Genomic DNA, 24967 nt, shown 5'->3' with positions numbered 1-24967 from the left:
CTTGCATAAATAGGTAAACCACCTTCATACAAGCAAGGACAGAAAATAGGGTAAAGTGAGTATACTTATTTATCCAATAAGTTATGGGTCAAAGTATTTGGTGAGTACATTTCTAACTCTTCTGCTTTCAGTCTCGTTGCCGTCTGTTCTGAAATTGTTAGGTTGTGTGGGGGTTGCGTTCAAGAAAACAATGAAATGGTGCCATCTGTTCTGGCACATCATGACAGCATTTCTAGAAGTCTCCGGTTACCCCCGTCCACACTACTCTTGCCCAAGCGGCGTTTTCAAATTTACACACTCTGGAGGGCATTTTAGAAAAGCTCCATTTTTGGGGGAGGAAAACGCCGTTTCAGTGTGGACAGAGGGTCAAAATGAAGAGAAAAAGCTTTGGTTACGGATTTATCTGGTCTATTGTGGACGTAGCCTCAGTCATTGTACTTATGTGCCATGCTATATTCAGTGTCAGTGTATCAGAAAGTAATGTTGCTACGTGGAAAGCTGTGTGAGAAAAATAATCTGTTTAGCAATTGCTGAATTTGTAAATCTGGCATTCAGTTTCTTGTTTTAATGTGACCAGTCAAATTATGTTAATCTGCAGAGGAATCCATGGGGTTTCTTTGACAAGCAGAGAAACATATTGTGCAATTTTATGCAGGATGCTCTGTGCTTGCCAGACTTGTTCAGCTATTTCCATGCAGAGTGCAGTTCAAATATGCATATTAGTTTTGGGTTCAACTGCAGAGGAGGAAGGTGGGGGGTGGTTGTGAATTAAATGCTCTGTAGTTTTCTAGCAGTTTGTCAGTAAGGAAAGACTGAACAAGTGTCTGACTGTTTAATGTGACGTTGTTTCACTTGCAGTGTAGATTAATTCTTTTCAGTACTGTTTTAGATTCAGTGTAGTCTTCATTCTCACTGTGGTCAACTGGGCAGTGTTGCTTAATAGTATAGTCATTGAGAGCGCTCTGACATATTATTCATTGATATGCCAATAGTTTGTAGCTTCCCACTATTCATCCATATGCCCCCTCCAGAATTTTCACAATATTGCAATTGAAGTAATTGTCCTTTAGTTCAAGGTAATTGGGACTAAACCTGTATACCAGATCAATTAATAATAACAATGCATTGAGGTGTAGTGTAAGGTAAAATGATAACTGTGCAGTATAAAGTGTTATAGTTACAGAGAAAGTACAGTGCTGGTAGACAATAAGGTCATAAATAGGTAGATTGTGAGGTCAATATTCCATCTAGTGGCAATCATGAGGAAGTTTGCAGATGCTGGCAATCCAAAGCATCACAGACAGAATGCTGGAGGAACTCAGCAGGTCAGACAGCATCTATGAAAAGGAGTAAACAGTTGTTGTTTCAGGCCGAGACCCTTCTTTGGGACGGAGAAGGAAGGGGGAAGATGCCAGAGTAAAAAGGTGGAGGGAGGAGAAAAAAGCTAATAGGAAGGTGATAGGTGGAGCCAGGTGGGTGAGAAAGGTTAAGAGCTGGAGAAGGAAGAATCTGATAGGAGAGGAGAGCGGACGATAGGTGAAAGGGAAGGAGGAGGAGACCCAAGGGAAAGTAATGGGCAGGTGAGAAGAAATGAAAGGTCAGGGTGGGGAATAGAGGAAGGAGGTGGTAGATTTGTTCATCAGAAGGAGAAATCAATATTCATGCCATCAGGTTGAAGGGTATCCAGATGGAAAAAAGATGTTGCTACTCCACCCTGAGGGTGGCCTCTTCTTGGCACAAGAGGTGGCCACAGATCAAAACGTGAATGTGAATCAGATTTAAACTGTTTGGCCACCATGAAGTCCCACTTGTGGCGGATGGTGTGGAGATGCTCGGTGAAGTGGTCCCACAATTTACGATGGGTCTCACCAGTGTAGAGGACACCGTGTCAGGATGCAATAGACGACTCCAGCAGATTTGAAGGTGAAATGTTGCCTCACCTGGAAGGACTGTTTGAGACCCCGAATAGAGGTGAGGGATGAGGTTTGTGCAGGTGTAGCATTTCAGCTGCTTGCAGGGTTAAGTGTCTGGAGGGAGGTTAGTGGGGAGGAACGAATGAACAAGGGAATCATGGAGGGTCAATCCCTGCAGAAAGCTAACAGGGAAGGGTAAAGGTACATCTTTTTTCCTCCAGTCCTGATGAAGGATCTCAGCCTAAACTTGGACTGTACAGTTTTCCACAGATGCTGCCTTGTCTGCTGAGTTCTTTTAGCATTTTGTCTGTGTTGTGGGAAGGGGTAAGGATGTGTTTAGTAATAGGATCCCTTTGGAGATGGCAGAAATTATAGGGAACCATTCAATAGTCCCATAACTAAGGTATAAAAACTGTCCTTGAATCTGGTAGTGCATGCTTTCAGGCTTTCATATCTTCTGCTTGATTTGCGGCAAGGGGGGTGTGAGGAGAGAGTGTCTGGGTTGGGTGGGTCTTTGATTATGTTGTCTGATTTACCGAAGCAATAAGAAATGTAGGGTGAGTTCATGGAGGGGAGGCTGATTTCCAGAATCTGCTGTGCCATGTCTGCAGTTCTTTGTAGGTCATGTGCAGAGCAGCTGCCATACCAAGCTATGATACATCTGGATAGGTGCATCAAGAAAAATTGCTGATGATCAAAGGATAAATTTAATTCCATTTAAAACATCACAGAGTATGTTAAGCTCATCAGGAAGGGATGCTGTCTGACTTTGTTTTGTACCTTGTTCTACTATGTAAGCCCTGTCATGTGATGGCTGGACTGGATCTCCAGTTTGAATTGGTATTATTTCTTGGCAAGCCTGTTAGCCTTATGGAAGCTATATCTCCATTTCTTGTAAAGGTCATCACCTGATCTGAATACAGCAGTCTTGGACTTCAGTAGGGAATGGATTGCCAGGGTCATCTATGGTTTCTGATTCGTAAACACCTGGGTTGTCCTTTCTGGTATATAACCTTCTACATACTTGCTGATAAAGCCTATGACAGTGGTGACATATTTATCTAGACTGAGTGTTGCACCTTGGACTGTGGTGGCTATCTGTTCTCTTCCAGGGTCAGAGGTCTCGATATTTTGCCAAGCTCACTTTCTAAACACATCAGCTGCCACTTGTCAAGACCAAACATATGCAAGTAAACTTCCAATGACATTGTTTAGCTCCTGGTCATAAACGGGAGCCTGTCTTCAGTTTTTAAAAAGTAAATGGCAAGTCGTAATCAGTTTGAAGTTAAAACAATGCACTATGTGTTGCACTATCTATAGGGCAGCTTTAGAAACAAGTTCTGTGTATAGCAGACACTTCATCTGTAGTAAGCTGATGCTAGCCTACAACACATGGTTTATTGCTGCTCAAGCGGTGCAGTGTAAGACAATGCTGACTAAGTTGCTTAGTTCAAGTAAGCATGCAAGCCAGATGGGTAATCTCATTTAGCATATCAAATTACTGATGTGTGTATAGTTGGAAGGTTTATGTACTCAGGAGTTAGCTTTATAGCATTATTTATAAGACACTATGGATAACACATCACTGTTAGAATATCTAAGTGGGTGACCAAGGACTCACCAGGATTATTACATCAGTGCATCAACAGATGTTGATTAGGAAACATATCCCTGTTCCTCTAACTTTGCCAAGGACGCAGTACAGTTCATTTGGTGAATTGAGAAGCCTCTGGGTGTGTGGCACAGTCAGGTAAAATGGGTGCGAGACAAAATGCTGGAAGAACTCAGCAGGCCAGGCAGCATGTATGGAAAAGAATGCAGTTGATGTTCAGGCTGAGACCCTTCAGCGGGACCTAATGTAACTGATATTTCGGTGAGGCATAGTGCTCAATAGTAGCTGTGTCTGGTTGGCTCTGGCTTGGAACCACCTGGCCTGGAATGTATGTATCTGCTTAAGCACACCTGGGAAAACCTGGAATGAATGATTTCTTCTGGGTTGACCTGCAAGACTTGAAATAGATTCAGCTGCCCTATAAGGTAAATTCTATTTCCATACAGATATGGAAGTCAAGTACTGTATGTGAAATGGAGACATCTCTTTCTCCCTTATTAGGGAGAGAGAGAGCCTTCGGTATGTCGAATACCAGGTGAAAAAGTGGTCTTTGGAGTACTGCAAGTTTGTGTCTTTGCTGTTGCTTTCCTCACCCTTGAGTGCTCAGTGGTGGGTGCCAGTGCTTTTTTTTGCTGGTGGAGAGAGGGGGGATCGGTGCTTACTGCTGCTTACGCGCAGGAGGAAGGGGATCTGGGGGGGGGTGACTTTTGGGTTCTAACATTTAACTGTCATTCATTCTTTGGGGCACTCCACTGTTTTTCGTGGATGGCTGCGAAGATAAAGCATTTCAGGATGTATATTGTATGCATTTCTCTGACATTGAAACCTTTAAGTACTGAAGAGGAGTAGGCTGCCCCAGTAGTTAAGTGGGCGTGTGTAGGGTCGCCTTAGCATTAGGATTTGGCCCTGGGTTATCTATAGGTTGGGCTTCCAACCGAGGGGGTGGGGGCTGGATTTGGCCCTCTGCAGAGTATTATTTTAGTCTTCCTTGCACCAGTCCAATAGCACAAGTTATTTTTACAATGAAGCGAAAATTGGAAAATGTCTGGTAGTATAAGCAGAAGCTGAATAATAGACCACAGTAAACATCTTTCCTAACATTATGACTGACAAATAAGTAATAGTTGAAACTACAGAAATAGTAAATATAGATAGGAGCCTTAATTTTAGAAAAGTTATTGCTTCTGAAAGTAAGTGTGTATTCAAGTAATAACAAAAATATACAGGATATTAAAATACATTTGCAAGATGGTAATGGAGTTTTCTTGTTGTGTGACTCAGAACCTCCCATGGCTTCTTGTCCCCTCTGTATTTCCCTATTTATGGTTCAGTGCATAATTTTCTTGGTGCACTAAAATATTCCATATTATCTCATCCCCAAGCAATTTCTTAAGTTGTGAAGCAACCAAATAAGTTCTCTTTGAATATTTTTTCAAAAAATTCATTGTCCTTGTTTTATATTTGCAGTATCAAGTCTTGGTTCCATTGTTTCCATGCTATATCAAGATTTCTGTACTGGTAGACCCCGAGTTATGAACATCCGACTTATGGACGACTCGTACTTACGAACCAAGGAAGGAGAATGCCGTCCACCATTTTAAGGCGTTGCCTTTGACATTGTGTTGAGTGTGTAACTTTGTATATGGCTTAAATTTTTCTTAGCAAGATTCACCCTCAGCCTGCCCCCTCCTCCCATTCCGGTCGGCTGGTGGCGCAGTGAGATCAGTGCTGGGCTCGACAACGGAGGTTCCTGAGTTCAATCCAGTGACAGACCGCTCCCGTGCCGGGTTGATGTCTATCCAGTGACTCCCGTACCATCCATGCCAGGTTGATGTCGAGCTCGCAACTCAACCTCATAAAAAAAACACTGCCACCTCCAGTTTAAATTCCCATGCAGAATATTGTGGAGGATCAAATACCCAAACCCAGCACAGCCCCCACTTGTCCCATTTAACCTGTCTCAGTGTGGTGGACTTTAGGACCCAGCGGAGCTCGGGACTTACCATCTGCAGTGTTTCTGTTCTATTGACGGGAAGCAATCGAGATTGAAAATAAAGTGGAAATAATAAAGCATTTGGAAAGAGGTGAAGTGCCATTGGTCATTGGAAAAATGTTAGGCTACAGTTGGTCAAAGATCGGAACAATTTTAAAGGGTAACGGATAAAGTGAGAATAATGGAGCATGTGGAAGGCCCCGCCCTGATGAAAGCTACAATTTGTGGCGACCCACTTACTAGCACACTCGAACCGGCTCACAATTAGCCAGTGTGCAGGCACAAAGGCTAGGTCCGCAACAAAGGGAGAAAGCCTGAGGGGGTGTCAGTATGTGCCTCTCGAAGCATCCGCGCGGGGGAGGGCGGATTGAGGGAGGCTTTAAAAGCAAGGTTGTGAAGTTCAAATAAACTTAACTTTGACTGCAGTTTACCGACTCCGTGTCGTTATTTTAGCGCTGCGTGTAGCACACCGCTACAATTGGTGACCCCGACAGTCCAAACGATTTTGGACCGGAGATGAACGACGCCGCATCTGTTCATGCGGTTTCATTGAAACTGCCAAGTTTCTGGACGCTACAACCTCACCTATGGTTCCAGCAAGCAGAAGCCCAATTCCACGTTCGGCAGATAACCTCAGAGGACACCCGTTACTACTACGTGGTGAGCTCCCTCGACCAGGACACAGCAGCCCAGGTCTGCGGAGATCGTACAGTCTCCCCCGGCGGCCGGCAAGTACACGGAATTCAAAGCCCTGCTCATAAGGACTTTCGGGCTCTCATGCCATGAGCGGGCTGCCCGTTTACTGCACCTGGATGGCTTGGGAGACAGGCCTCCATCAGTTTTAATGAATGAGATGTTGTCTCTGGCCGATGGACACACACCCTGCCTCATGTTTGAGCAGGCATTCCTAGAGCAGCTGCCCGAGGACATACGCCTGCTGCCTTCCGACGCGGATTTCAGCAACCCCCGGAAGGTGGCAGCCCGGGTGGACTTGCTGTGGAACGCCAAGAAGGTGAGTGGGGCGTCCATCTCACTGATCACCCGGCCACGCTCCTGGCAGCAAACCAGTCCAGGCCCGTTGAACGGACTGGTGGAGCGTTTCCACCATCACCTGAAGTCGGCTCTCATGGCCCGCCTGCGAGGAGCTAACTGGGCGGACGAGCTTCCCTGGGTCCTATTCAGCATCCGCACGGCGTCCACAGACGATCTGCATGCTTCGTCGGCCGAGTTGGTGTGCGGCGCACCCCTGGTCATCACCGGGGAGTTCATACCAGCCCCAAGGGGGCAAGAGGAGGAACCTGCAGCAGTCTTGTGAAAAGGCCTTGGCAAGTAGGATCAAGGTGAATCACAAGGCATTCTATACATAGATCAAAGGCAAGAGGATAACTAGGGAGAGAGTGGAATCACTCAAGGATAAAGGGGAAAACATTTGGTTGGATGCAGAGAATGAGTGAGGTACTTAATGAGCGCTTTGCTTCAGTACTTACCAAGGAAAAGGATATGGAGGACCAGGAGATCAGTGCTGAGTGGTTAAATAGGTTAGGGTGTTTAGAGGTCAAGGAGGAGAAAAGTGTTTGGTTTTCTAGTGAATACTAAGGTGGATAAGATCCTGGGGCCTGATGGGATTTGCCCTAGGTTATTGAAAGAGGCAAAAGACTAGATTCCTGGGTCCTTGACCAGTATCTTCGTGCCCTGTCTAGCCACAGGCGAGGTCATAGAGGTCTTGAAAATGGCTAATGTTGTACCTCTACTTAAGAAAGAAGCAAGAGAAAATCCTGGGAACTACAGACTGGTGAGTCTCACGTCAGTTGTAGGGGAATTGCTTGAGAAAACTCTAGAGATAGGAAATATGAGCTTTTGGAATCCCGTGGCCTAATTAGGCAGAGCCAGCATGGTTTTGTGAGGAGCAGGTTGTGTCTTACCAACTTGATTGAGTTTTTTTGACAACGTGATGAGAGAGGTTGATGAGGGTAGGGCAGTGGGTGTTATCTACATGGATTTTATGAAAAGACAGAAAAGGTGTTTGTCAAAGTCCCTCAAGGGAGGCTAATCCAAAAGATTAAGATGCATTTGGTCTGCGGCAGATTGGTTGTTTGGATTCAGAACTGGCTTGCACAAAGAAGACAGGGTAGTGATTGAAGGAATTTCTTTGATCTGGAGGTCTGTAATTAGTGGTGTTCCACAGGTATCTGTGCTGGGACTTCTGCTATTTGTGATGTATGTAAATGACCTGGATGAAAATGTAGATGGTTTGGTTAGTAAGTTTATGAATGATACCAAGATCAGTGGAGTTGTGGATAGTGTAGACTACTGACAAAGAACACAGTGAGATATAGATCTGTTGCAGATACGGGTAGAGAAATGGCAGATGGGGTTTAGCCCAGATAAATGCAAGCTGTTGCACCTCGATAGGGCAAATACAAGGAGGCAGTACACTGTTAAGGGCAAGATCCTGAACAGTGTTACTGAGCAGAGAGAACTTGGGATCCAAGTTCACAGCTGCTTGAAAATGGCTACACAAGTCAATAAGGTTGTTAAGAAGGCTGATGGAATGCTTGCTTTTATTCGTCAAGGTGAAAGTCAACAGGTTATGGGGCAACATTATAAAACTGGTTAGACCACATCTGGAGTATACGGTTCTGGTCACCCCACTCACTATAGGAAGGATGTTAAGGCTTTGGAGTGGGTGCAGAAAAGGTTTACCAAGATGCTGCCTGGTTTAGAGGGCATGTGCTATCATAAGAGGCTAGATAAACTTGGGTTGGTTTCTCTGGAGCAGTGGAAAATGAAGAGAGTTCTGATAGAGGTTTATAATATTACGTGATGCCTAGATAGAGTAGACAGGAATATCTGCTTTCCAGGGTTGAAATTTCTGATACCAGAGGGCATGTAGTAAAGGTGAGATGGGGTAAGATCAAGTGAGATGTGAGGGGTAATTTTTTTTTAGCCTTTTTGGCTTTATCTGTTCCTCTAATGTTCGCATCTTGGGAAACTTGCACCATTCCCATTTCAAGCTAGAGTGTACCCTTAATCTTCCAAACTTGGAGAAACTAGTGAATCAGTGTGGTGTCTGAGCTCAGTTGTGATTTTAATGAATATATGGAATTATTAACCAATGCTGATATTTTCAAGCCATTGGTTTATTTGATTTAATGCCTTAGTAATTTTAGAAGGATGTTGCTTTTAAGTTGGGTGCATTCAACAATTTTGTTCACATAAACAATTATTTTATGTTTACATAGCTCTTAAAGTATTTGGTTCACTCAGTTGATGCAGAGAATGTATTTATTCGTCACCTATCTGTTTTTGGCCCAACTGGTTCGTGCTGATCTAACCCAGTAACATATCACAAACAAGAGAAAGTCTGCGGGTGATGGAAATCCAAGCAGCACACACAAAATGAAGGAGAAACTCAGCAGGCTGGACAGTGTCTATGAAAAAGAGTACAGTCGACATTTCGGGTTGAGACCCTTTGGCAAGACTGAAGAAAAATAGCTGAGGAATAGATTTAAAAGGCAGGGGTGGGGGGAGAGAGAAAGTCAAGGTGATAGGTGAAACCGGGAGGGGGGAGGGGTGAAGTAAAGAGCTTGGAAGTTGATTGGTGAGAGGGGTACAGGGCTGGTGAATGGGGAGTCTGATAAGAGAGGACAGAAGGCCATGGAAGAAAGTAAAGGAAGGGGGGAGAACCAGAGGGGGCGATGGACAGGAAAGGAGATAACTTGAGAGAGGGAAAAGGAGATGGGAAATGGTGAAGGGGGGAGGGGGGAATATTACCGGAAGTTTGAGAAATCAATGTTCATGCCATGAGGTTGGAGGCTACCCAGATGGAATATAAGGTGTTGCTCCTCCAACCTGAGTGTGTGACAGTGGGGAGGCCATGGATGGACCTATCAGAATGGAAAGTGGAATTAAAATGGGTGGTCACTGGAAGATCTTGCTTTTTCTGGTGGACAAGTGATCAGTGAATTATTAACTCTCAAACTGCGTCGGGTCTCTCCGATATACAGGAGGCCGGACACAGTATATGACATCAACAGAATCACAGGTGAAGTGTCACCTCACCTGGAAGGACTGTTTGGGGCACTGAATGGTAGTGAGGGAGGAGGTGTAGGGGCAGGTGTAGCACTTTTTCCACTTGCAAGGATAAGTGCCATTTGGGAGGTCAGTGGGGAGGGACAAATGGACAAGAGGAAATGGATCGCATAGGGAGCGATCGCAATGGAAAGCAAAAAGTGGGGGTGAGGGAAAGATGTGCTTAGTAATGAGGTCCAATGAAAGTAAGCTTTAAAAATTTTAGAAAAACTTAAGGAATTTGTGAGACACGAATTCTCGTGCATCAAGCTGTGCTGACGATCTTTAATCAAACCCCTGACTTTTAAATGTTTGTACATACTAACCCTCAGAATCTCATGTAGTATCTCTCCTAACACAGATGTTTGAGTTAACTGGTTTGAAGTTGGTTGCAACTGCTGCATAGGTTGTGTGGCAAAACAGTAAAGATTCTCTCTTGCCAGTGAATATGATTAAAATCTGTATCACACCCTGTGAATTATTTATTTAAGTTATGTAAATGATAATCAGTAAAAGGAATTACAAAAGCATGAGAGAGGAGTTCACCAGAACTGATTGGAAAAGAACACAGGCAGGGATGATGGCAGAACAGCAATAGCTAGAACTTCTGGAAGCATTTTGGAAGGCACAGGATATATACAACCCAACGAGGAAGAAATATTCTAAAGGAAAGATGACATAACCTTGAATAACAAGAGAAGTTAAAACCAACCTAAAAGCCAAAACTAGGGCATATAATAGAGCAAAGCTTGGTGGGAAGTTAGAAGATTGAGATGCTTTTAAAAATCAACGAAAGTCATTAAGAAGATAAAGATGGAATACAAAAGTAAACTAGCAGATAATATTAAAGAAGATACCAAAAGTTTCTTCAGATGCATAAAGAGTAAAAGAGGTGACAGTGGATATTGGACCACTGAAAAACATTGCTGGAGAGGTAGTAATGGGGGACAACGAAAAAACAGGCAAACGAACTAAATATTTTGCATCAGTCTTCACTGTGGTAGAAAATCCAGGTGTTGGGGCATGAAGTGTGTGAAGTTACCATAACTAGAAACTGAAAGGTCTGAGGGGAGGTAAGTCATCTGGACTAGATGGTACACACTCTAAGGTTCTGAAAGTGGTGGCCGAAGAGATCATAGAGGCATTAGTAATGATCTTTCAAGAATTATTAGATTCTGGAGTAGTTCTGGAAGACTGGAAAATTGAAAATGTCACTCCACTCTTCAAGAGGGGAGAGAGGCAGAAGAAAGGAAACAATATGCTGTTAGTCTGATCTCAATGGTCGGAAAGATGTTGGAGTTGATTATTAAGGATGAAGTCTCAGGGTTCTTGGAGGCACATGATAAAATAGGCTGTAGTCAGCATGGTTTACTTAAGGGAAAATCTTGCCTGACAAATCTGTTGGAATTCTTTGAAGAAGTATCAAACAGGATAGACAAAGGAGAATCAACTGATATTGTGTACTTGGATTTTCAGAAGGACTTTGACAAGGTGATACACACGAGGCTAGGTAACAAGCTATGAGTCCATGGTATTACAGGGAAGTTTCCAGCATGAATAAAGCAGTGGTTGATTGGCAGGAAGCAGAGTGGGAATGAAGAAAACCTTTTCTGACTGGCTGCCAGTGACTAGTGACAAAAGAAGTTCATGTTGGGACCGATTCTCTTTACGTTATATGTCAATGATTTGGATGATGGAACAACTTGCTTAGTTGCGAAGTTTGCGGATGATATGAAGAGAAGTGGAGGGGCAGGTCGTTTTGAGGAAGTAGAGAGGCTGCAGAAGGACTTATACAGATTAGGAAAATGGACAAACAAATGGCAGGTGGAGTACAGTGTTGGGAAGTGTATGGTCATGCACTTTGGTAGAAGAACTGAAAGGGTTGACTAGTTTCTAAACGGAGATAAAATATCAAAAAATCTACGGTGCAAAGGGAATTTGATCCCTTGTGCAGGACTCCCTAAAGGTTAATTTGTAGGCTGATTCTGATAAGGAAGGCAAATGCAATGTTAGTATACATTTCAAGAGGACTAGAATATAAAAGCAAGGATGTAATGCTGAAACATAAAGCACTTGTGAAGCCTCACTTGGAGTATTGTGAGCAGGTTTGACCCCCTTATCTTAGAAAGGATGTGTTGAAACTGGAGAGGGTTCAAAGGAAGTTTATGAAAATGATTCCAGAATTGAATGGCTTGTCATATGAAGAGCATTTGATGGCTCTTTGCCTGTATTCATTAGAATTCAGAAGAATGAGTGGTGACCTCATTGAACCCTATCAAATGGTGAACCCCATCAAATGGAGCCTCAGAATAAAGGGGCATCCTTTTAGAGTGGAGATTAAGAAGAATTTCTTTAGCCAGAGTAGTTAACCTTTGGAATTCTTTGCAGCTGTGAAGGCCATGGCTTAGTTAAGGCAGAGGTTGATAGATTCTTGATTGGTCAGGGCATGAAGGGATTGGGGAAAAGACGGGAGATTGGGGCTGAGAGGAAAATGGGATGAAACGGCGGAGCAGACTCGAAGGGCCAAATGGCCTAATTCTACTCCTATATCTCAGGTCTTATAGTATGATGTTAAACATTTGGCATAATATGACAGAAATGTTGTCTTGAATAAATGCAATAAAACTCCAAAAATCTGGTATTCTGATGGTATGGAGTCTGACTTTCTCATTTGTCCTTGTGGTCTCAGAATAAGAAGATTCAGAATTGGGTTTAATATCCCTGGCATATAACAAGGAATTTATTGTTTTGGGTTAGCAGGACATAATTGAAAAAACAGAAATTATAATAAAAGTCTAGATATTAAATAAGTAGTGCAAAAAAAAAGTGTGGTAGTGTACATGGTTTCATTGTCCATTCAGAAGTCTAATGGCAGAGGGAAAGAAGCTGTTCCTTACCCTCCACCGAGATGATAGCAATGAGAAGAGGGCATGTCCTGGGTAATCTCAGGTCCTGCCTTTTTGAGGTATCACCTTTTGAGGATGTTTTCGTTGCTGAGCTGGCTGAGTTGCAACTTTCTGCAGCTGTTTTCGATCATGAGCAGTGGCCTCTCCATACCAGACTGTGATGCAACCAGTTAGAAGCTGTCCATGGTACATCTGTAGAAATTTGCTAGAGTCTTTTGGTGACAAACCAAATCTCTTCATACTTCTAATGAAGGCCACTGCCTTTGTAATTGCGTCAATGTGTTGGTCCCAGATAGATCAATCTTCAGAGATATTGACCCCCAGGAATTCGAAACTGCTCACCTTTTTCATTGCTGACCTCTCAATGAGAACGAGTATGTGTTCCCTCAATTTCCCCTCCCTGAATCCACTCTCAATTCCTTGGTCTTACTGACGTTGAGTGCAAGGTTGTTGCTGTGACACCACTCAAACAGCTGATCTACCTCCTCCTGTACCCCTCCTCATCACCATCTGAAATTCTGCCAACAGTAGCTGAGTCATCAGTAAATTTATAGTTGATGTTTCAGCTGTGCAAAACACACAGTCGTGGGTGTAGAAAGAGTAGAGCAGTGGGCTAAGCACACTTCCTAGAGTTGTACCAGTGTTAATTGTCAGCGATGAGGAGATGTTATTTCTGACTGCGGTCTTCCGATGAGGAAGTCAAGGATCCAGATGCAGAGGGAATACAGAGGCCTAGGTTTTGCAGACCCTGTGCACCTATACTCATAAGGCTACTGGGGGTGTGGGCTAGATGTTTAGCTGGAGCTGGTATGAACGCCAGAGTCAGGAATATGGTCGGAACAGAGTTCAGAGTTCTTGTGTGTTTTGGCTTATTTTGATAAGCAAATCATAGAAGCTGCAATCAGCATGTAAGAAATCACTGGGCCCTGTTTACCATTTTCCCTTTTTAAACTCAATGGGGTTCAGTTTCCTGCTCCATTACATTCTCTGGGTTCACTGGAAAATTTATTGTACTTTTGTGAAACATGAAAGATCAAGTGGGAAAAAAGGTGTGGATGTAGTAATAGGCTTGACTTCCAATAAAAATGGAAATTATGCTAGTCTGTTACCACAAAAGTAGTGGAGAAAGAGACACACTGCATTTTATTGTAGCAAGAATATAAGAAGTGGGAGTAGAAGTTATCCCTGTGACCTTAGGACTTGATTAGGCTTGAATATTCCATTTGCACAACTCCATAGGGTAAGGAATTTCAAAAATATCAACATGACCATGCCCCATCTAGTCATTTAAAAAACCTTTGTTCTTGTGACATAACTTTTACAAGCAATGATATATGTTCCTTGAAAGTGATCTGCACTGCAGTTTTTTTAATGCAGAACCACGCCACCTGCACATGGGTCAAGAGATGTGAGTTGGAGGGAAAGAAGGATGTTGCCAGTATGAAGAAGTGTGGAGAAGGGGTGGAACAGGAGCTGATAAGCAGTTTGTTACAGATTCCAGCATCTGCAGTCTCTTGTGTCTCTGTCATGACCCTAAGGCTACCTTTGCCAAAATAATCTTCAGAACGATTGAGCTAATCAGAGTAGTTCATGATTATTGCACTACTCTGTTATACCTTGATTACTACTCTGTCCAGCAGAATAGTTCGTGTTAAAACCATAGATCAGGTGTTCCCAACCTTTTTTTGCCATGGACCAATACCATTAAGCAAGGTGTCCATGGACTCCCATGTTGGGAACCCATGCTGCAGACCGTTCAAGCAAGCAATTGTTTTTCTATTTTCTTTGTTGTGTGGATTCAGCTTTCCTTTTTTAACCAGGATCCTTTTCTCACTCCTGTCTTAATGTCATCGTTACTCACAGAGCAACCTATTATTCTTTTCCATCCTGCCTAACTCACTGAGAAGCCAAGAGAATATTCAGTTCTCATCTCTCGTCTCTGTAAGAACCATTAGATCATAACTGTTTATCTCAATTGGTACCAACAATTAATCTATCTTGACTGTTTTGACTTTCTCTTATTTGCCTGTACTTTGTCTCTATTTATTGTTGTTCTGTTACTGTTCTACATTCTGCCACTTGCTCATACAATCGTGAGTCATGAAGAAGGGTCTTGGCCCAATATGTCAACTGTTTCTTCTTTTTCATAGATGCTGTCTGGCTTGCTGAGTTTCCTCCAGTGTTTTTTGTGAGTTGCTTTGGATTTCCAGCATGATTTGCAAAGGTTATTGTTAATTACGTGGCGACATTTCCCATAGTGTCCCATCTATCACCTGATTCCACAAAGAGTACTTCACTCTTGTTTATGTATTATTGGTATTTGCTAGTATTTCTGGTTGCCTTGATAGGATAATCCTGTCCTACATCTTCAAATTGCTGCTGTGTATGACATGATGGTGTTCCCACTGAGCTGTTGGGCAGTAGCAGGATTTTGACCTGTAGAAGATGAAGGATTGGTGTTACATCTCCAAAGATAGCCGTTTTGTAACTTAGCAGGGAACATGAAGGTAGTGGTGTTCATATTTTCCTGCTGCCCTGTATAAGTGATGGAGGTTATAGGTTTGGAATTACTGCTGGCAAAGACTTCCTTGAAGTTAATTTGTGGTACAGACAGCAAATGGGATAGTTTATGATCCATTATTCCATACAGTAATGTTGTATGTTCTGCTGTTAATTTTGAATCTGGTTAAATGTATCTTAATTGCCAAGATAAGGATTTCAAAATATTAACAAACATGTGACTGGACATGTTCTCATCCAATAAACCTTTGTCCTTACAGATAAAAACACTAATGACCCAAGTAAAAGTAAGTTCATTGAGTGTTTGTCCACTAACCTCTGTTTTTTTTTTGCAAATCAAAATGCAAACATGGATATATCTCTACCAAAGGAGATGTAAGGCTCTCCTTCCTTCCACTGGCCTGCAGGTCACTCTTTGGCAAGGTGTAGCACCTGCTTAGCGCTCCTTCAATTCCCCCCCCCCCACCCCAACCCCAACTGATCAGAGTCATGTGAAGCTGTGGGAGCAGGTGGAGGATGGTCATATAAGCAGCTGGTGCATATCACTAGTCCCGGTTATGCGATCCCTGACACCAGCCAGGCAATCTCTGAAGAGAAGGGAACAGGGATGGAACCAGATAGGGTATTACTGGTTTTACTTTTAAGGCAGATCTGGAAGAATAGGAGTGCATTTTCAGCATCCTTTCCAAACTGGGGCATTTAATTAATGCGAGTAATAATTTGCAAATGCCTCAAAACAGTCTTGATGGGTACTGAGAAGCAATGTTCCCTCTAAGGTGTGCACGCGCACACATCTTTTGTTACTAGCGCACAAATGAATTTAAACTGCGCACAAAAGGTTGGCGTCCTCTACCTCATTGCCATGTAAAGTGTATTTCACAATCGTACGTAATCACATTTCCTTTTCCAGTCTCTGATGCAGACGGTGTTGACAACATGGAGTTTGCGATGATTTGTCTGCAGATTTTACAGATTATACTTATTTATTGTTATTGAAGAAATTATTGACTCACTATGTTGAATTCCAAAGAAGAAAAAACGTGAAGTGCAAAAGAACTTTTATTTTTTTTAAAGTAGAATGGGTCAATGAAACAATAGAAACTGTTACACCAAAAACTTGAGGTCCGGAACATGCAGTTTCGAGAATTATTTATGTGCGATACGTAAACTGGTGTTACCTGCGTATATTGTCGCGATGCAAAAATTGTTGAAGAAGTTGCAAATGGTCAGAAATTGTGATATTTGGAAATTTGATTTTTTTTTAAAGCGAGTCACATATGGACAGTGTGCAAAAGCTCCAGCAAGAAAATCCTTTATAGGTGTCCCCTGTTTATCGAACGTTTGCTTTATGACAACTCACTGTAACGAAAGACCTACATTAGTACCTGTTTTCGCTAACCAAAGAGGATTTTTGCTTTTATAAAAAAAATGCCCGCTTTATACATGTGTTTACCCCAAGAAAGACTACAATGAGAATGAAACCTTGTGCGGGCAGTTGTTTGCGCATGCATGTACGTGCCAGTTTTTTTTTTCTCCAAATTGATTTTGGCTCGCTGTCTTCTCGATTTTGATAAGTGAAACTACACCGTACATACAATATTTCTACCTTATGTACGGTGTATATTTATCACATCATAATATTTATAATACTATATTTGCGATGAAGTTTCAAGAATAAATAGATTCTGGAATTGTATTGGATGACTGGAAAATTGTGAATGTTACTCTGCTATTTAAGAAGGGTGGGAGGCATCAGAAAGGAAACTATAGTCCTGTTAGCCTGACATCAGTGGTTGGGAAGTTGTTGGAATCGATTGTTAGGAATGAGATTACCGTTTACCTGGAGGCACATGACAAGATAGGCCAAAGCCAGCATGGTTTGCTGAAAGGAAAATAATGCCTGACAAACCTGCTGCAATTCTTTGAGGAAATTACAAGCAGGGTCGACAAAGGAGATGCAGTAGACATGATGTACTTGGATTTTCAGAAGGCCTTTGACAAAGTGCTGCACATGAGGCTGCTTAGCAAGATAAGAGCCCATGGAATTAAAGGGAAGTTACTAGCATAGGTGGAGCATTGGCTGGTCGGCAGAAAACAGAGAGTGGGAATAAAAGGATCCTATTCTGGCTGGCTGCTGATTACCAGTGGAGTTCCATGGGTTGGTGTTGGGACCATTACTTTTTACGATGTATGTCAATGACTTGGACTACAGTGTTAAGGGATTTGTGGCTAAATTTGCTGATGACACAAAGATAGGTGGAAGAGCAGGTAGTGTTGAGGAAACAGAGCCTGCAGGGAGACTTAGATAGTTTAGGGGAATGGGCAAAGAAGTAGCAAATGAAATACGATATTGGAAAGTGTATGGTCATGCACTTTGGTGGAAGAAATAAATGGGCAGGCTTTTATTTGGATGGGGAGAGAATTCAAAATGTAGAGATGCAAAAGGACTTGGGAGTCCGTGTGCAAGATACCCTAAAGGTTAGCCTGCAGGTTGACGCTGTTGTGAAGAAGGTGAATGCAATGTTGGCATTCATTTCTAGAGGTATCGAATATAAGAACCGGGATGTGTTGTTGTGGTTCTATAAGGCACTCGTGAGACCACACTTGGAGTATTGTGTGTAGTTTTGTGCTCCTTATTTTAGAAGGGATTTGCTGACATTGGAGAGGGTTCAGAGAAGGTTCACGAGAATGATTCCAGGAATGAGAGGGTTACCGTAATGAGAACGCCTGGCAGCTCTTGGGCTGTACTCCCTGGAGTTCAGGAGAATGAGGGGGTGATTTCATAGAAACATTACAAATGTTAGAAGACCTGAACAGATTAAATACAGCAAAGCTATTTCCCATGGTAGGGGATTCTAGAACAAGAGAGCACAACTTCAGGATTGAGGGACGTCCTTTTAGAACTGAGATGCAGAGAAATTACTTTAGTTAGAGGGTGGTAAATCTGTGGAATTTGTTGCCACGAGCGGCTGTGGAGGCCAAGTCATTGGGTGAATTTAAGACAGAGATAGATAGGTTCTTGATTAGCCAGGGCATCAAAGAGTATGGATTGAAAGCAGGGGAGTGGGGATGACTGGATGAAGTGGATCAGCCCATGATTGAACGGCAGAGCAGACTTGATGGGCCGAAAATTTAACTTGCTAGTTAAATTTTAGATTTCTGATTTTTTTTAAAACAAAATAAAATTTATAAAAACATCAACTTAAAGCTTTTTCACAATACTTAACTAAAATACTCTCTTTAGTACATAACTGGCCTCTGCCTTGTTGAGAATTATTTCCTGCACCTAAAACTTCCCACCAGTGTGTTGTCCTTGGCTGCCCTATGTAATTGGCTTGTCAGCAAGGATTGGTCAACTTGTTTATTTTCATGAAAGGTCACACTTCTTCAGCTATTGCTTATTTTCCAAACTTGTGCAACAGGTACATAAAGGAATATCATAGAGGGTAAATCAATATGATAATTATGATGTATTTATTCTGTATGTAATTTACTAGATGTAATTGAGCCTATTGAGGAATTTCATCATTAGGAACAATGATACCTTACCCACAGCCCCCCTCATACTTTAAACATTAGCAATTATTTCATGAACAAACATTTGTTATTACAGGCAAATTTCCTCTTCCCCAAACATCATTTGGACCATGGAAATTTGTCTTCGACCCAAATAATGAGATACAGAATAAAGTTCACATTTGAAATTCATTTTGGATGGGTGGGGAGGGAATGAGGTGGGAGTAGATCAACACAATTTGTTTTAATCAACTATTGATTCTTGTTGTATACTCAACTCAGATGAAACAGCTTTGCAGTATGGAAAATCGAGATACGCATCATTTTTTGGGAATGCATCCCCTGAAGCCTGCTGTTAGGCTGGTAGTCTGTGTTATAGCTTCTCATTTTAGATTTAAAATTGATAGGTTTTGTGCAGCACTGTATATTATGACTTCCCAGTTACCAAGTAACTCTTTATACTACTGAGCTGATGAAAAGCTAAATATTCTTATTTCTGTTTCCCAATCATCTTCCTGTTTTAACCATTATATAGTACTGTCTTAGGCACCTTAAATATATATGTACTGTTGATTATAACATAAATTAAGCAATGTTATAGGCTACTGTAGATCCTCATAATGCTGACTTTTTTTTTCCCTCTCTTATAGCTTTCCCTTGGTTTGGAATGGATATTGGTGGAACCCTTGTCAAGCTTGTGTATTTTGAACCAAAAGATATCACAGCTGAAGAAGAGCAGGAGGAGGTGGAGAATCTGAAGAGTATTAGGAAGTACTTAACCTCTAATGTAGCCTATGGAAATACTGGGATTCGTGATGTACACCTGGAACTGAAGAATTTGATCATGTGTGGACGCAAAGGGAATTTGCATTTTATCCGTTTTCCAACACATTCTATGCCTAAGTTCATTCAAATGGGTAGAGACAAAAATTTTTCCAGTTTGCATACCACGATGTGTGCCACTGGGGGTGGGGCCTACAAGTTTGAGGATGACTTCAGAAAGGTATGGCAGTGTTTCTTAGTATAGGGAAAAATGCAAAAAAAAATGTTTTTTAACTTAGCAAACTTAACGATTGCCTAACCAACCTACCTGTTTCAATAGCAAACGCTTTGACATTAGTCAAGTCATTGTTCCAGTGTGCCTTCCTGTGGTTATAATGTTCTCAGTATCTGAAGGTCTACATTGCAATCACACCAGAGTCTCATCAACTTACTGTACTTGTTTTATTTTAATGATTTTTCCATGCCTAAATTCCCATCTTCAATATTCTTTTTATCTATATGCTCATATCTTCTTGTCTGTATTTCTTTAATATCTCGCCATTTGAGCCATATCTTTTATTTCTGCCATTTCGCATTGCTTTCCACTTATTTTCCATATTCTTTCTTTCCACTCTGATAACTCACTGCTCGCCATTACAGTGTTTTATATTCTTTCTCAAAATTGTCAAGGTTTCTAACGTGGGCCTGGCAGCAAACCTGACTAGATCAAAGCTACAAATTTTATTGGTGGACAAGAGTTGCAGGACCGATCCTGGGGCATGTTATTTCCTTCATCTACCAACCTTACACCTTTATTTATCATTATTTTCCTGCATCTTTCCGTGGTACCATCACTACTGCAGAAACCAGAAGACACCATGCATAGTGAAAAATCATTTAAAGCAGGAAGTTATTTTTCTAGTTGCCTCTGGTCCAAAAATTGCAAATACATTTTTGTCTTAAATCTTTGCAAATAGAACACACTCCTGCATCGATGACAGATGGAATGCATTCTTAGAAAACCTTTTGTAATGTGAACCCTTGAGAGAAGTTGGCAAAATTATTATTACTTTCGCATTTTCTGTTTGTTTAGTTTTTTATTCATATAAATTATGAAAGGGATTTTTTTAATTCCAGATCTCAAATTTTTAGGAAGGGATCTAAAAATTTCTTAAGGGTGAATATCCATTACTTGAACTGCTTTAACGTGGGGGTGGTCTGGAATTGCAACAGAAGATATTCCAATTTTGATTCATTGATTTCTTACTGAATTTTCTCACCAAAGGGAAATTTCTTAATTTATATGAATTGATAAAGCAACAAAAATATGCGTCGTGTGTGCTTGGTATACTCTAGTACCCTTGTCAGACAAATAGAAATTCTGTATGTAAAAATTAAGATTGTTAATGAAGCACTTGACCGCATCTTGTATACATCCCGTACCGCTGCTTTCACCCTCTCTTATTCCTGGAGAGAACAAGGAAAGGTTCCCCTGGACGTCTGCTTCCACCCCTCAGGCCTCCACATCGACCAGATCATTTCCTGCATTTTCCATTACCTTCACTGGACAGTTCTTCCCCCATCAGCATTTCAAAGGAGCTGTTCTCTAACCACTTCTGAATGCATCCTTCCATTCCCACCAATCATAGCCTTTCTTAAGCACATTCTCTCGTAGTCATAGTCAACCATTTCATCTTTTCCCTTCCAACAACCCAGGGACTCGTCGTCTTTCCAGGTGAAGCAGGGATTCACTTGCACTTCACCGAATCGAGTGTATTGTACTTGGTCAACACACACAAAGTGCTGGAGAAACTCAGCAAGCCAGGTAGCATCTATGGAAAAAGTACAGTCAATGTTTTGGAATGAATACCTTTGGCTGGACTGGAAGATTTAAATTTCTCCAGGGTAAGAATCCCTGGAAAAGACTTCACAGGGTACATAAGAAATAGGAGCAGGAGTAGGCCATCTGGCCCATCAAGCCTGCTCTGCCATTCAATAGGATCATGGCTGATCTGGCAATGGTCTCATCTCCACCTACCTGCCTTTCCCCATAAGCCTTAATTCCCCTACTATGCAAAAATCTAACCAACCTTGTCTTAAATATATTTACAGAGGTAGCCTTCACTGCTTCATCGGGCAGAGAATTCCACAAGTTCACCACTCTGGGAAAAGCAGTTTCTCCTCATCTCCATCCTAAATCTACTCCCCCGAATCTTGAGACTATGTCCCCAAGTTCTAGTCTCACCTACTAGTGGAAACAACTTTCCTGCCTCATTCTTCTGAATTCCAGTGAGTACAGTCCCAGGCAACTCAATCCACCCTCATCTCTTGAATCAATCTGGTGAACCTCCTCTGCACTGCCTCCAAAGCCAGTATATCCTTCTTCGAGTAAGGAGACCAGAACTGCACACAGTAGTCCAGATGAGGCCTCACCAATACCCTGTACAGTTATAGCATAACCTCACTGTTCTTGAATTCAATCCCTCTAGCAATAAACATTCCATTTGCTTCTTGATTGCCTGCAGCACCTGCAAACCAACATTTTGTGATTCATACATAAGCACTCCCAAGTACCTGTGCACAGTAACATACTGCAACTTTTACTATTTAAATAACCGGCTCTTTCATTTTTCCTTCCAAAGTGGACCTTGCATTGACCAGCATTGTACTCCATCTGCCAGACCCTTGTCCACTCATTTACCCTATCTATATCTCTCTGCAAACTCTCTGTATCTTGTGCACAATTTGCACTCACTTTAGTATCAACAACAAACTTAGATACACTTCACTTGGTCCCCTCTTCCAGATCGTTAACGTATATTGTGAACAGTTGCAGGGTCAGCACCGACCCTTGTTGCACACTGCTCACCACTGATTGCTAACCAGAGTAACACCCATGTATCCCATCTCTCTGGCTTTCCATTAACCAATCTCTATCCATGCTACTACATCACCCCCAACTCTATGCATCTTTATCTTATGTGTAAGTCTTTTATGTGGCAACTTATTGAACGCTTTCTGGAAATCCAAGTAAATGACGTCCTTCTATTCCCTTCTATCCTCAAAAAAACTCCAGTAAGTTTGTCAAAGAGGACCTGCATTTGTTGAATCCATGCTGCATCGGCCTGATGGATCCATTTCTTTCCAGATGCCTCGCTATTTCTTCTTTAATGATAGCTTCAAGCATTTTCCCAACCCAAGAAGTTAAACTAACTGGCCTTTTGCCTACATCCTGTTTTGAACAGTGGTGTGACATTTGCCGTCATCCAGTCTGCCTGGACTTGCCCGAGGTCCAGAGAATTTTGGTAAATTATCACCAAAGCCTCGACCATAACTTCTGCCATTTCTTTCAGTACCCTGGGATGCATTCCATCAGGACCAGGGGACTTAACTATCTTAAGGCCCCCAAGTTTGCTCAGCAGTACCTCTTTAGTAATAGCCTTTGTATCAAAGTCCTCACCACCTATTGCATTCATAACATCTCTCTTTGGCGTGTTAGATGTGTCCTCCACTGTGAAGACTGACACAAAATAGTCTTTCAAAGCCTTGGCCATTTCCTCATTACCCAATATCAATACTCCCTTCTTGTCCTTCAAGGGACCCACATTCACTTTAGCCACCTTTTCCGCTCTATATAGTTATAAAAAATTTACTATCTGTTTTCATATTTTGTGCTAGTTTGTTTTCATAATCTACCTTCCCTTTCGTTATTGCTCACTCAGTAGTACTTCGTTGCTTTTTAAAGTTTTCCCAGTCTTCCAGTTTCCCATTACTCTTGACAACTTTGTATACACGAGCTTTTATTAAATTCCTTCTTTTATTTCCTTAGTTATCCAAGGCTGCCTCTCCCCACCCTTACTATCCTTGCTTTGAACTGGAATATACTTCGGGTTGAGCACCGTGAAATATCTCTCTGAAAGTCTTCCACTGTTCCTCAACTGTCCCACCATATAACCTGTGTTCCCAGTCTGCACTAGCCAAATCCTGCCTCATCCAATTGTAGTCTCCATTGTTTAGGTATAATACACTGGTTTTCGATTGAACTATTGTACCCTCCATTTGTATGAGAAATTCATTCATACTGTAATCACTCTTTCCAAGAGGACCCTAGCTACATGATCACTAATTTTACTTGTCTCATTACACAGGACCAGATCTAAGATGGTTCCCTTGTAGTTTCAGTTACATGCTGTTCAAGAAAGCCATCACAGATTCATTCTGTGAAGTCCTCCTTAGACTGCCTCGAACAGCTTGATTCACCCAATCTGTGTGCAAATTCAAGTCCCCCATGATAACTGCTGTTTCATTTTTACATACCTCAGATAGTTCTCTATTTATTGCCTGTGCCACTGTAATGTTATTATTCGGTGACCGACAACTCCCTTACTATTCCCAATCCCTACCTAGATGGATTCAACACTATTGCCCTGATTTCTTCTTTAATTAAGAGCGCTAATGGAAGAAGAGATCAGGGCACTACCTTCCTGCCTATCCTTCTGTATTACCTGATATCCTTGGATATTTAATTCCCAATCCTCTTCACGCTGCAACCACATCTTTGTAATAGCCACTAAATCATACCTCTTTTTGTACTGATATGAACCACAAGTTCACTGACCTTATTTCGAATACTGAGGCATTCAAATAACGTGACCTTACAATCATTGTGCTTTTAAAATCTTGTAATCTGTTGAACCTACCCCACCCCCGCTATTTACAAACCCCATTTCCCGAAAAGTTGGGATATTTTCCAAAATGCAATAAAAACAAAAAGCTGCGATATGTTAATTCACGTGAATCTTTATTTAACTGACAAAAGTGAAAAGAAAAGATTTTCAATAGTTTTACTGACCAACGTAATTGTATTTTGTAATTACACACAAATTTAGAATTTGATGGCTGCAACACACTTAACAAAAGTTGGGACAGAGTTAAAATAAGATTGAAAAGTGCACAGAATATTCAAGTAACACCGGTTTGGAAGACTCCACATTAAGCAGGCTAATTGGTGGCAGGTGAGGTATCATGACGGGGTATAAAAATAGCGTCCATCAAAGGCTCAGTCTTTGCAAGCAAGGATGGGTTGTGACTCACCCCTTTGTGCCAAAATTCATGAAAGAATTGTTAGTCAGTTCAAAAGGAACATTTCCCAACGCAAGATTGCAGAGAATTTAGGTCTTTCAACATCTACAGTACATAATATTGTGAAAAGATCAGAGAATTCGGAGACATCTCAGTGCGTAAAGGGCAAGGTCGGAAACCACTGTTGAATGCGTGTGATCTTCGAGCCCTCAGGCGGCACTGCCTAAGAAACCGTCATGCTACTGTGACAATTATAGCTGTCTGGGCTCGGGAGTACTTCGGAAAACCATTGACACATTAACACAGTCTGTCGCTGCATCCAGAAATGCAACTTAAAACTATTACGCAAGGAGGAAGCCATACATCAACTCTATGCAGAAACGCTGGCGAGTTCTCCAGGCCCGAGCTCATCTCAGATGGACCGAAAGACTATGGAACTGTGTGCTGTGGTCAGATGAGTCCACATTTCAGGTAGTCTTCGGAAAAAATAGGCGTCGAGTTCTCTGTGCCAAAGATGAAAATGACCATCCTGATTGTTATCAGCGAAAGGTGCAAAAGCCAGCCAGTGATGGTATGGGGGTGCATCAGTGCC

At 41.9% G+C, this 24967-nt stretch overlaps 1 protein-coding gene across 4 annotated transcripts in view; it reads left to right on the top strand.

Annotated features, from left to right (window-relative positions):
- The window catches only part of LOC132379532 (pantothenate kinase 1), a 100511-nt gene that overhangs the window by 33693 nt on the left and 41851 nt on the right, over positions 1 to 24967 (top strand). For all 4 annotated transcript variants that reach the window (XM_059947520.1, XM_059947522.1, XM_059947523.1 and 1 more), the window contains exon 2: positions 19182 to 19534. In XM_059947520.1, the coding sequence (XP_059803503.1) occupies positions 19182 to 19534 (353 nt within the window). The remainder of the gene's footprint in view (positions 1 to 19181; positions 19535 to 24967) is intronic.

Source organism: Hypanus sabinus, chromosome 22, assembly GCF_030144855.1.
Source record: "Hypanus sabinus isolate sHypSab1 chromosome 22, sHypSab1.hap1, whole genome shotgun sequence".
NCBI lineage: Eukaryota > Metazoa > Chordata > Chondrichthyes > Myliobatiformes > Dasyatidae > Hypanus > Hypanus sabinus.
The sequence above is the reverse complement of the archived record's forward strand: the minus strand, read 5'-3'. Positions and strand labels throughout refer to the sequence as shown.